Here is an 11,745-nt window from a genome sequence, read left to right as displayed (position 1 = left end):
TTTTCTGCAACTTGTGAAATACTTGTGGCAGAATCTCTTTCCAACTACCACTTCACAGCTTTTAACAAACCGTTATATTTGCTTCACAGTGGCAGCATCATCTCCCAAAGTCTGTATCAACAAACTCTGGCAACTGCATTAACATCAAAGGTGCCTGCTGCAGTGGTACTATCTTGCTTGGCAAGAGATTCATTTAGAATTTTAGACTCATATAGTTTAGAAGGGGCGCCTCTGGAAGTCCAACTCCCTGCTCAAAGCAGGGTAAGGTAGCATGGTTTGCTCAGGACTTCGTATAGGTAAACTGGACACACAATCCCTCTCTGGGCAACCTGTTCCAGTCTTAAACTATCCTCACAGTGGAGAAGAGCTAGTTGGAATTACTCGTTGCAATTTGTGACCATTGGCCCTTGTCCTGCTGCATGATGCTGAGATGAGTCTGACTTTGTCTTCTCTATACCTTCTTATTAGGTAGCAGTGCCTCCCCACCCCATGCCCACCGCCACCTTCCTTTCCCCCACCATTCTCTCTGGAAGGCTGAACTCGGCTCTCGCAGTTTCTCAGACATGTGCTCCATCTCCCAGTCCATCTCTGTAGCCTCTCACAGGACTTGCTCCAGTGTGTCAGTCTGTTTTGTACTGGGGAACTCAACACTGGACTCAGATGTGGCCTTGAGCACAGAACAGAGGTGAAGAACCCCTTCCCTTGAACTCCTAGCTATGAACTTGTTAGTACAGCTCAGCATACTGTTGGCCACCTTTGTCACAAGGGTATATTGCTGAATCCTGTTCAATTTGCTGTGCAACAGTATCCCCATGTCCTTTCCTGTAAAGCTGCTTTCCATCTAGTTGGCCCCAACCCTGTTGTGTGGGGTGATTGTGTCTCAGATGCAGGATGGTGCATTTGCTTTGGTTAAACTTAATGAGATTTCTGTCAGCCCACTTGTCCAGTTTGTTGAGGACCCTCAGGATAGCATTCCCTGTTCTCTTGCATATTGATTGCTTCCCGTTCCCATGGTTTCCCCTTCCCCTCCAAATTAGTATTGTTGAAAACTTGCTGAGAGTGGATTCTGCATCATAAAGGTCACTAATAAAGAAATTAACTAATTCTAGCCCCTGAAGAACATTTCTATTAATGTTCTTAATATTACCAGTTAGATTTTGTATCACTGATGACCACTCTTTGAGCTTGGCAGGCCAGCCCATTTTCTACTCATCTTGCAGTCCAGATATTCACTCTATATTTTGCTGATTTGGGTACAAGGACATTTTTGGCGTGCTCCTGTCTAAACTCCTGCTGTGAAGAAATCTTTCAAAGCTAATGCAATGTTTTATAGGTGGCCCATCATCACATGGCTCTTTCAGAGTAAGCTGAGTTGTTGCACGCATCATACACAGTATAGTTACTACGACATTAAGAATGATGAGAACTGGGTTTCAAGACAAGTTTTTGAAAGCTTTCTGCTTCATGTAAGTTTTCTTCACTTCTGAGACAGACAACAAAAGCTCTAAGAGATCATCATTTGTGCCCCCGTCAGTGTGGTTTGAATTGAGAACTGTGAATTTGGCTTCCAATTGATAAAATCCTTGACTACAAGCACATTTTCAAAGTAAGTTTGTGTCAATAAAAGTGGAAAACCAAGTACTTAAGACTCTAGCCTTGTATTCAAGAGACACTGCTCCACTGTGACTTCATGCAATCCGTACCACATCACTCAAATACTGATTCTTGCATATGAAAACTCCCATTAGTGTAACTCATACTGCATACATTTGGGAACCTTGTCCTTTGTTCGGTACTAAGTATGAAATTAGGTCTCCTGGGATAGTGGGAAGAAAAAAAAAATCATACTAACAATAGTAATGCTAGGCAGTTTTATCTTTTCAAGGACATGAGCTAATCTTCATGAAAACTCATGTTTTCAAGTTGTGTAAAAAAAAAAAAAAAAAAGAATAAATAGACATTAAGGGGAAATTTTATTGTAAGGGAGGAGGGGAAACCAACCTAAAGCGTTTCTAAAGCATGTGATGTCATAGATACAGCTTTTAAGTACATGTCAAATACCACAAAAGTATGTGGATAGGTATTTGCTACTCAATAGTTAACTTGTGTACATCAGGTCTCCTATGATGATCAAAGCAAAAGACCTTTTTCTACTCCTATGCTTTTCTTCAGACTTCTGATTTTTTTTTTTTTTTTTTTTTCCCCCTCAGAGATGTGGCCTTCTCACTGTTACTTGCCCCTGCTTTCCAAATCTAGATGTAGCAAGTACTTTAAGTGCATGATTATATTAACTGCAACTTTTGGAAAAAGTGAATGGCTGCTAGACATCATTTAATTGAAGAGAGTGACTCTTGCTGTAGAGATTGAACATCATCTTCCCATTCATTATATTTCTACCTACCTGTGAACTAAGTTATGTTCTCACACAAACTATAGGAAATATGGACTACAAAATACTGATCAAGCCATTCTGAGTTACCATCAGCAAATATGATGAATACTGTCAGAGGTTCTCTAATGTTAATTGCGATGGCAAGCTCTATCAAATAGTTGAAAAGTTGGCTCATTCTCGCTGAGGAGAGTTCATATTGACATGTTCCTGAACTTAAACAAATTATTATTGTTAGCATCTGATTCTAGTTAAAGGACTCATTTGATTCTTCTACTTCAAAGGCTAAGTATTTAAAGCTATCATAAGGAAAAAACATTTTGAAGAGAATGATACTGGAGAGAGAAAGGGTTTGCTATCTTCTCATTTGAGTTAAGCAGCCATGCACTGTAACCAGTATTTGCTGTTACATGTACAAAAGCCTATGGTTCTAAAATAGTAGCTCCACCTTCTGTTTCAACAACAAAAAATAGGTCAGAAGTCAGGTCAAGCACTACTTCATTTCAGACGATGGTGGATTTGAATGGTTTAAAAGTTACAAGCTATGCTTCAGAGCCCAAACAGGTATGCTTAAACATGAGTACAGACAAAATTTTGTGGTGAATACTGTTAGCATGCTGTATTGCATTATGTCCAAAACAACCCATTCCCAAATGCCCAAATAAAAGTAAATGATTGTGCATTGCATGATGATACCATTAGGTGTGCAACTTTGGTTCATGCAAAGTCTCATTTTATGGACACACTGCTGATAGTCCATATATTCCTGAAGATTCTGCATATGTGAGCTTGTCAGCCATGTTCCTTCCATAACACCAAATGGATACTATGGTCTGGCATACTGGTGGCAAAAACCAAGCCCATATCATTTTGGCCATTTAGTCCGTTTAACCAAGACATTTCACCAGCCAAAAAGCTTGAACCTCTCTTTGACTTTCTATACTCTGGTAGAGGCCAGCGGCTTATCAGTTTTTCTGTCCTCAAGTCCATTATATACAGGTATCTGCTATCAAACAGTAGAGCAAATATCTCTCCAAAGCCCAGCAAGGACACATTTGAGAAGTCAGGAGGTTTGATAACCCTAGAAGACAAGACAATGTTGTTAAAAAATCTGTCACAATGTAATCATGAACCTGCATTACTAAAACAAATCCTTATGTTTCTATAGAAAAGAAGTGTCTAAACTCATCGTTCTGAAAGGATTTAGAAAGAACTGGATACAAATTTTTCAAATTAAGCAACTGAACACTTAGCTGCAGTCAGGCCTGTGGTTTCAGTTCTGGCTTTGTGCATTCAGGATGGACCCTTCTGAACATAAGTAAAGGTTAGGGTTTGAAAGGGATTCTGCACAGCACAAGGAAAAAAAAGTCTTGTTTCCAGATACACACAGAAGAGCAAATGTACTTGTGTTTTACAGTATATTTCCATAGTGATTTCATGCCTCAATATCTTTAAATTAAGAGGTAAAACCTCTTATTATTCTTTTGATCACTCTTTTAGAAGCTGGAAATAAAACACAGAAATGCCTTCCTGTGATAAGAAGATAAGATAAATCATTCAAGACTGGTCCTTAACAGAATGTTGTTTTACTGATGCTTAGCATAAGTTAAGCATTTTCATCTTAGGGAGAAAGAAAAGTGTTTGTTAGGTCCCCTACACCTTTAGGATATTTTTGCCTTAATAAATAAAACTTGGAACAGAAATTGAAGACAGTAAGTTTTCCACAACTGACTGAGCATTTGATCATAGCATTACATAAAGCACAGAACTGAGGCACAAAAATGTATGGAGATGAAAAGCTGTCCTCAGCAGTAAGAGAACATCTTTCTCTTTTGAAAGATGGGAGGGTAAACTGAGAGATGAAATTACTCAGTTATTCTTACTGATAAGAAGCACTTCTTTTGGACTAGATCTTCCTATGGTAGATACTCTACAAATATTCAGGCCATTTCAATTAGGAGTCTGCTAACAGTTCTAAAATGCAATTTTTTCTTTAATAAGTTACAATCTTTGATGCCACCATTTCTAACAGATACAGCGTCGTTCTTTTTATAGAAACAGAATGCAATCCTGTTTGATCCCTTACTGCAGACTGATAGATTTCACTATCATTCCAGTGTTATTGAGAATGATAGATCAGTAGTGCTACAAGGAAAAGGAGTCTTTTTAATTTCTTGTCTCATCAAAGGACCCCCAGAAATGGCCACCTGGTTCTCTGTAGAGCGGTCTCCATGGCAACATTAACTTCCAGTCACTACAGTTTCACATTCACAACTACAGCACTGCAGTCTGATTTAAGCCTATATTGAAACTCTTCAGCTTACGAAATGAAAATGTGAAAGAGGACTAGCCTGTGGCCAGAAACCAAAACAGCAATCAAATGATTCATATTAACAGATGATAAATTAGAATTAAACCTGGCAATATGTGTAAAGTAAGATGTTTACAGAATTTTTATCAAGATTCTTTTGGCCTACATCTAAAGTAAGTTATTAAAACTAATATGTTCTACTTATTTATTTAAAGACTAAGTTTTAAACTGAAAGATTTACCTGAGAATATCATAGCTGGCAAAGTCCCACTGGTATAATCCTAGTGCTGAACTGCACACTATGTATTTACCATCAAAGTGCAGTCTGGGCTGTAGGGAGATGCTGCGATCTTCAGAAACAGACAGTGTTTTTAAGCACTTGCAGTTTATTTCCCTTCCAATAGGCCAAATCTACAATTAAAATACAGTTTAAGACCATAAAATATTCACATTATAAACCATTACACAAAGAGAGCAAGCCTTACAGTCTCTCTTTAAGTATTGGGTAAATGTGTGTATGTTTTTTCAGAAATATTTATATTCTTTAGGTAGGTACATCAATTCTGTAAGTGACTTGTCTTACAGTATTGTTGCAGTATGTGTTGTTTCTAGACTAAAAAATCCCCGTGAAAATGGGTGCTTTAAAGAACGGCCAAAAAATCAACCATCCAAGAGGACAGAAATGTAACAATGTTTCAGTTACGAAGCACTTCCATAGCCACAAACTATTTACAGCACTCTCCAACCTGGAAGTCCCCAACAGTAACGGTACTTGCAGTTAAGTGCTTCACTGTCAAGTTACCATGTTAGGCATGCACTGAAAGCACTTATTTTTTGCATTACCATTGGTGTAGAGCTATCATTTAAATCGAAACATGAAGGAAAGCATTGAAAAGTTAGCTTTCAAAGAGTTGCATGTCTTCTATGCAACTTTACAAGCAGAGAATTTGGGAGAAAATAAAGTCTTATATTATTTGTAAACTTCAGCGAAGCACTCAAGCATTTTATTTCCCTGGGTACTGAAATGATATATGTATATGGTACATACCTTGATTTCGTACTTATCTGCACTTAGAAGAATATAATCCCCAGGACTATGCATAAGAGATTTGACTTTGCACTTCTGCAAAACTACCTGTAGTTGAAGGATGTAATGATTTATGTTGATGCTGTTAAATAACCAAACTTTCATTTGCATTTTTCACTTCATTGACAACCTGCATACTGTACTCTTGTATAAAGGCAATACAAATACTTTTTGCAGCTGAAGGGAAACTACAGTTTACACTTTTCTTGTTCCTACTAGTGACAACTTACTGTATTAATAAGCGAAGATATGTACTTCACCTCTAGAATCACCCCCCCACCTTCCAAGTTCTGAAATATTCAGAAGAAAAATACCGTTTCTTGACTTCAGAACACTTTTTATGCTCAGATTTTGGTTATCAAGATCATTAGTTTTTCTACATAATTTTTAAAGTAGCTTTCTTTCAGAACCATTGTTTTTATTCAGTCTTTGAATCAAACACTGATTCCTAATATTATTCCAGCTGCTTTGGAATAGAAATATCTTCAATGGTCTGAAAGGTTTAATTATAGGTTCTTTAAGTATTTTTTTTCTGCTGAAATGTTATTTTGCAGTATTTCCTAATGTTCCTCAGATTCTACACCTAGGTGCAGGGTTAGGATTAGGAAATAGAAATTTAGGACATGTTACAAACTTATTGCAAGTAAGTGTTTTGCAAGATTAATTAAAAATCAATATTCCCACCTTAGTGACCCATTCTGTGTGTCCAGTAAGGGTATTCAGGCACGTTCCTGTTGATAAGGCCCATACTTTCACAGTGAAGTCTGCAGAGCCACTGACCAGAATATCAAGTTCATCATTGTAATCCACACTAAAAACTACAAGCAAAGAGGGTACTAAATAAGGAATACCAGTCTCTATGCACGCGGTTTTCTGTAAGTGAGACACTAACTAGGTCATACAGCCTTTAAACAACATTTAACTGTTGTTCTTGAACTGTATACGTGAATTGTTGCTCTGGATTCCTAAGCTTACATTGCAAAATTACTGATTTTTGTCCAAATTAAGAGCATGTACATCAGTGGTTCCTTTACGGTTTGATTATGGCAAAGCATAACTTAAGCTAGTTCCTATTTTAAGAGTTCTAGTAAGTCAATTCCAGGAGGATTATTACATTTGATACATCTCATTACTTAGAGGGGAACAGAACTACAGCTGAGTTGAGGATATTTTGCGGTAGAGGACGGAGAAGTTAATTATGAGGGAAATGCAAATACAGATTCCCAGGTCCTATTGTGCTCTTTGCTGTAAGCCCATCTCCAGTCGGGGGATATAAAAAACTGCTATTGCCATGTGCTCCCTGCTACCTAGGGTTTGCATCTTTTTGGTAGACTCGAAAGTACTGAATAACCATGGCATTTAGTATTATTTCCATGCAACTGCAAACCATTACATAGCTAAGCTTTGGCATTATTCAAGGGCAGACAGATCTAGATCTGTTCTGGCTGCTTGCCCCCCCACCCCAAAAGGTGACTTGGGACAGAGCCTAAAAAAAAAGCTATCGTGCAAAGAGCTAACTTAAATTATAATTTGTTTGATGATGATGTATGTCACTTGACTGGTGAAATTACAAATTGAAAAGTTCAACATACCTGCACCAGTATGTCCTCTAAAATGCTGTGTCTTTGCCCCAGAGCTCCATTCCCAACAGGCTACTGTGTTATCAAAAGATCCTGTTACAAGCTTTTGTTCATCAAACTTCACTGCAGCACAAGTGTGTGTCTGGATACCATATATGCACTGACCTGTGCTTACATCCCACAGTTTCGCAGACAAGTCATCTGATCCTAGAATATAAGAGAACAGGGTAATTGGAAGCAAAGAGTAAATAATATTTCCAATCCTATACTCGTCTTCCATGTTTATTTTAAATATAGTATTTTCATTGAATCACAGAATGGTTATGGTTGGAAGGGACCTCTGGAGGTCAACTCTTCCAACACTCCTACTCAAGCAGGGCCACCTAGAGCCGGTTGCCCAGGACCATGACCAGATGGCTTTTGAATATGTCCAAGGATGGACACTCCACAATATCCCTGGGCAACCTGTGCTCAATCACTCTCTCAGTAAAAAAGTGTTTGAGAGGGAACCTCCTGTGTTTCAGTTTGTGTCCACTGTCTCTTGTCCTGTCACTGGGCACCACTGAAAAGAGCCTGGCTCCATCTTCCTTGCACCTTCACTTCAGGTATTTACGTACATCGGTAAGATCCTCCCTGAGCCCTCTCTTCTTCAGGATAAAAAGTCCCAGCTCCCTCAGCCTTCCTTGATATGAGAGATGCTCTAGTCCCTTCATCATCCTTGTGGCCCTTCGTTGGACTCTCCAGTGTGTCCATTTCTCTCTTGTACTGAGGAGCCCAGAACTGGACACAGCACTCCAGGTGTGGCCTCACCAGTGCTGAGTGGAGGAGAAGGAGCACCTCCCTTGACCTGCTGGCAACACTTCTCCTGAAGCAGCCTGGGATACCGTTAGCCTTCTTTGCAGCAAGGGCACATCGGTGGCTCGTGTTCAACTTGGTGTCCACCAGGACCCCTGGGTCCTTTTCTGCCAAGCTGCTTTCCAGCTGGGTGGCCCCCAGCATATACTGGTGCCATGGAGTTGTTCCTCCTCAGGTGCAGGGCTTTGCATTTCCCCTTGTTGAACTTTTTCTCATTAAATAGTACTTTCAAGCTGCTTGAATAGGGAATAAGCCCTAGTTTTAAGTCTCAGCACTACAGCAAAGCCTCTTGTTTTCATGTTAGTTAAGCTACTAGATGTCTGGCCTTCCAGTTTCCTCATACCCTTTTAGCACCTTCCATAGATTCCAGCACTGCCTCTGATTGACAGTGTCTACTGAAACAGACGCATGGAAGTTTTACATGATACGTCACAGTTTTGCAGAGCCACTGACTATACCGCAAGCTTTAATTTGTTTCAGGTAGGAAAGGAGTCCACCAAATCTCAAAAGACAGCGGATGAATACCAGGCTCCATCACCTGCCAGTTTCCTTTCTCTCCCCAAAGTTTCTTTTTCTTTTTTTTTTTTTAAACTCATCACAGTAAGTCCAGACTGCTGGCTTTGGAGAGCAGAATAAAACCCCAGACCCTTACACCTGTTGTTTCTCCTGGTGGCTTCAGCACAAAGTGTGCCACTTTTCAGAAAGTTTTGATAATGTTCCTTACTGTATGCTTACATTCCTTGCTGACTAGGGAAGTGAAAGTCTGGCTAGAGTCTAGTTGTTGGTTTCTAGTAACCATCTTAACGTACCAACAAATGTGGGAGTACTTAGCCAGCATTGCCAACTTATTCTCTAGCATTGTCATCTCAAGTGACTGGGAAATCCTTGGAATACACTCTGACAGCAGTTCATTGTAACTGTGTTACTATTCTTTCATACTTAAGATTTCATATTTGTTCTGGCTATATTTTTAAATTCAAATTGAAATCTTGAAGTCTGCAGTCTTCAGGAAGGAAGCTGAAATTATCATTACAATGTGCAAGTCAGACTAGTAGCAAGGTTAAATTTAGTTTACAGGTCTTCATACAAGCACTTACGTTAAGAACTGAAGGTGCTTACAGACTGTATCAGAGAAATTGTCTTGTTTCAAGGAAGAAGACAGACTTTTCCTTCCACACCCTGGGGGACTGCAGTGATCACATAGCCCAAACAAGATCCCTTTAACTGGAAGTTATCCTCTAAGAGGATAACTAACATATCCATACTTCTCAAATGGGCTTACTAATCTGAAGCATGATACCTGCTGTTACTGTTTTTTTAACCAACAAAGAAATTGGTCTCCTTGTTTTCCTATTAAAGGGACTAATGAGTTTATTAGTGTGCCACGTGTTTCAGAAATTGAAGGGGGGGGAAAAGTAATCTTGAATCATATTAAACTGTGTTAGCACTATGAAAATAATCTGTCTGGTAAAGGAAAAGCAAATGGTCATTAATCATGGGGGGGGGGGGAGAAAACAAAGAATTGTAAGGCTCCAAGTTTTCTGTCCTTCCTACCTGTACACAGAAGTCCATCTTTATAGTAAAGTGCATATACTCTGGCACTGTGTCCAATTAAAGAAGATGTCTCAAAGGCTTCGTGGTCCTTCAGTTGCTTCATCCTTAAAATAGCCTTTAGGTAAACCTTCTTCCAATGTAGAGGATCCTGAACAGAGTCATCTATTTGCCAACCCAAATTCTTACATGCAGTCTGCCACACCTCTGTACAGGCACTTATAACCTTATTCCACTGCTTAGAGACGAGGCAACATGTGAGTAAGGTTTGTGGATCAAGCCATTTTAACAGATAAAAACTAAGTTCCAATGGAAGAAGTTTGAGGAAGTCCCTCTTGAGGAGAATCTCTAGATTATTGGAGAGGTGCCTGAGCTGGACTGCTCCACTCAAGCTAATCAGGTGATCCAGAGTTTCATTTTTCTGCAAGTCCGTCAGAGAAAGAAATGTAATAGAAATGTTATCAAGCCATGCTTCAAAGTCCTTTTTCTCCATAAGGTTATGGAAAAATTTACCTGTGATACATCAAAATACTGTATTAGTTCTGTTCAGAAAACAAGGTAAGCATCACATCTTTATTACTGGTACATCAGTATTCCAAATGGCATGTTAACACATAGACTGAAGTGACCAAACATATTTTAAAATATTCATTAGGTTAGGACTAAGCATTTGCATGCATGTTAAACTATCATTTGTCCCACATCAGACTTAGAAGTGAATTGTATGGAGCTAATGAATGTTAGCATTCGTTATGAATATTAACATCTTTCTTGTTCTAGGTTAACACTTTCAAACTCTAAATCAAATAAGGTAAGGGTTAGTTCAAGTTTTAAACCTATTATAGCAAATAAACAGTCTTACAGTTTACTCATTAATTATACTGATAAAGGGAAAAAACAAAAGCATATAAGCAGAGCGATAAGCTAGTTACTGACAGAACTTATTCATACCTTTGTCCTGAACTATTTTAAACACAAAGCAGGTAACTATATGTTTTTTTTAAAGAAGATGCAGAGAGATGTCTGAAAAATTGTGTTGAAGGATATGTTAGCCATCTTTCTATTTGGCTCATGTAAAGACTGTAGATTGTGCTGGTCTAGTATCAGTTTTGACATGTTTGCACCACTTTGACCTAAACGCTTTTTTTTTTTTTTTTAATTCCTGGGGTTTTTTCCTACTTTCTCAGTTTATTTCCAATTAAAAGAATTAACTGTGAAACTGAAGGCTTGAAATACTACCTCCTGAACTATGTGATCTGTATGCATTTATACTATCCTGTGGCATCTCAAGTTCCTACAATAAGCTTGGACAAGTGATTAACAAGATAAATATCAGGCAAATAGTTAAAAAGCCATAATTATTTATCTTTTCTGGAAGATCTAATTCCACTCATTAGACAACTGGCTGAATTTAATTCACAGAAGCTCCCAAACCCTTCTTTGAGTTTGGGAGCTTCTGTGAATTAGGAATCTGAGTGGGAGTCAATAACATGTTTATTTCTATACAGACATTTTACCTCATTAGAATAACATCTTAGAGTATACCTCTTAATATGGCATAGCAGTACAGAAAAGTACAGTCTTCACTATGAAAGGCTGCACATGGCATGCAATTGCTGATAAAAACACAAAAAGGTGTACCGGGTGTCAAATGCACAGAAACAGCTGCTCCTACCAAGTCACAAGTTCATACAGTAACTTTTACTGCTGATGGCACTTACCAGCTTTCCTCAGCACATATGGCAGAGAATATATTTGCTGTTCTAACAGGCATGAGTTCTTTTAAAAGAAACAAAACTTTCTAAGAGGCTCCCTCTGAATAAAGAATAGGTGAGCTCCAAGGCGTTTGTTGTATTCAATACATGAAGCTAATACTGAAATCAAGGGCTGCTGTGAGTCCCCGAAACCGGTGCTCAGAGCGGCGTGCACGAGGCTCCTTCCCGGGTGTTACCCAGCCAGCCCGATCCGCGCC

General features: G+C 38.9%; 1 protein-coding gene across 1 annotated transcript; it reads right to left on the bottom strand.

Annotated features, from left to right (window-relative positions):
• Positions 1-1,571: 1,571 nt before the first annotated feature.
• On the bottom strand, positions 1,572-10,288 carry FBXW2 (F-box and WD repeat domain containing 2). Its single transcript, XM_009334226.1, has 6 exons — positions 9,777-10,288; positions 7,380-7,574; positions 6,472-6,605; positions 5,749-5,835; positions 4,942-5,111; positions 1,572-3,470 (listed from the first exon to the last, which is right to left on the bottom strand). Exons 1-6 carry the CDS (start codon positions 10,264-10,266, stop codon positions 3,182-3,184), a joined length of 1,365 nt encoding a protein of 454 aa, XP_009332501.1. The 5' UTR covers positions 10,267-10,288; the 3' UTR covers positions 1,572-3,181.
• Between the last annotated feature and the right edge of the window lie 1,457 nt (positions 10,289-11,745).

The sequence above is a fragment of the Pygoscelis adeliae genome, unplaced genomic scaffold (genome assembly GCF_000699105.1).
Source record: "Pygoscelis adeliae isolate BGI_AS28 unplaced genomic scaffold, ASM69910v1 Scaffold150, whole genome shotgun sequence".
Lineage (NCBI taxonomy): Eukaryota > Metazoa > Chordata > Aves > Sphenisciformes > Spheniscidae > Pygoscelis > Pygoscelis adeliae.
Note: the sequence above shows the minus strand (reverse complement) of the source record. Positions and strands in the feature narration are given on the sequence as shown.

What these genes read in the sequence shown, in the direction of transcription:
- FBXW2 (XM_009334226.1), bottom strand. Translation starts at nt 10,266, where the DNA reads ATGGAGAAAAAGGACTTTGAAGCATGGCTTGATAACATTTCTATTACA. An exon ending in AGATGGACTTCTGTGTACAG is followed by an intron (nt 7,575 to 9,776) that starts GTAGGAAGGACA and finishes CTTATATTCTAG; the next exon opens with GATCAGATGACTTGTCTGCG. An exon ending in GCCAGCTATGATATTCTCAG is followed by an intron (nt 3,471 to 4,941) that starts GTAAATCTTTCA and finishes CTTGTCTTCTAG; the next exon opens with GGTTATCAAACCTCCTGACT.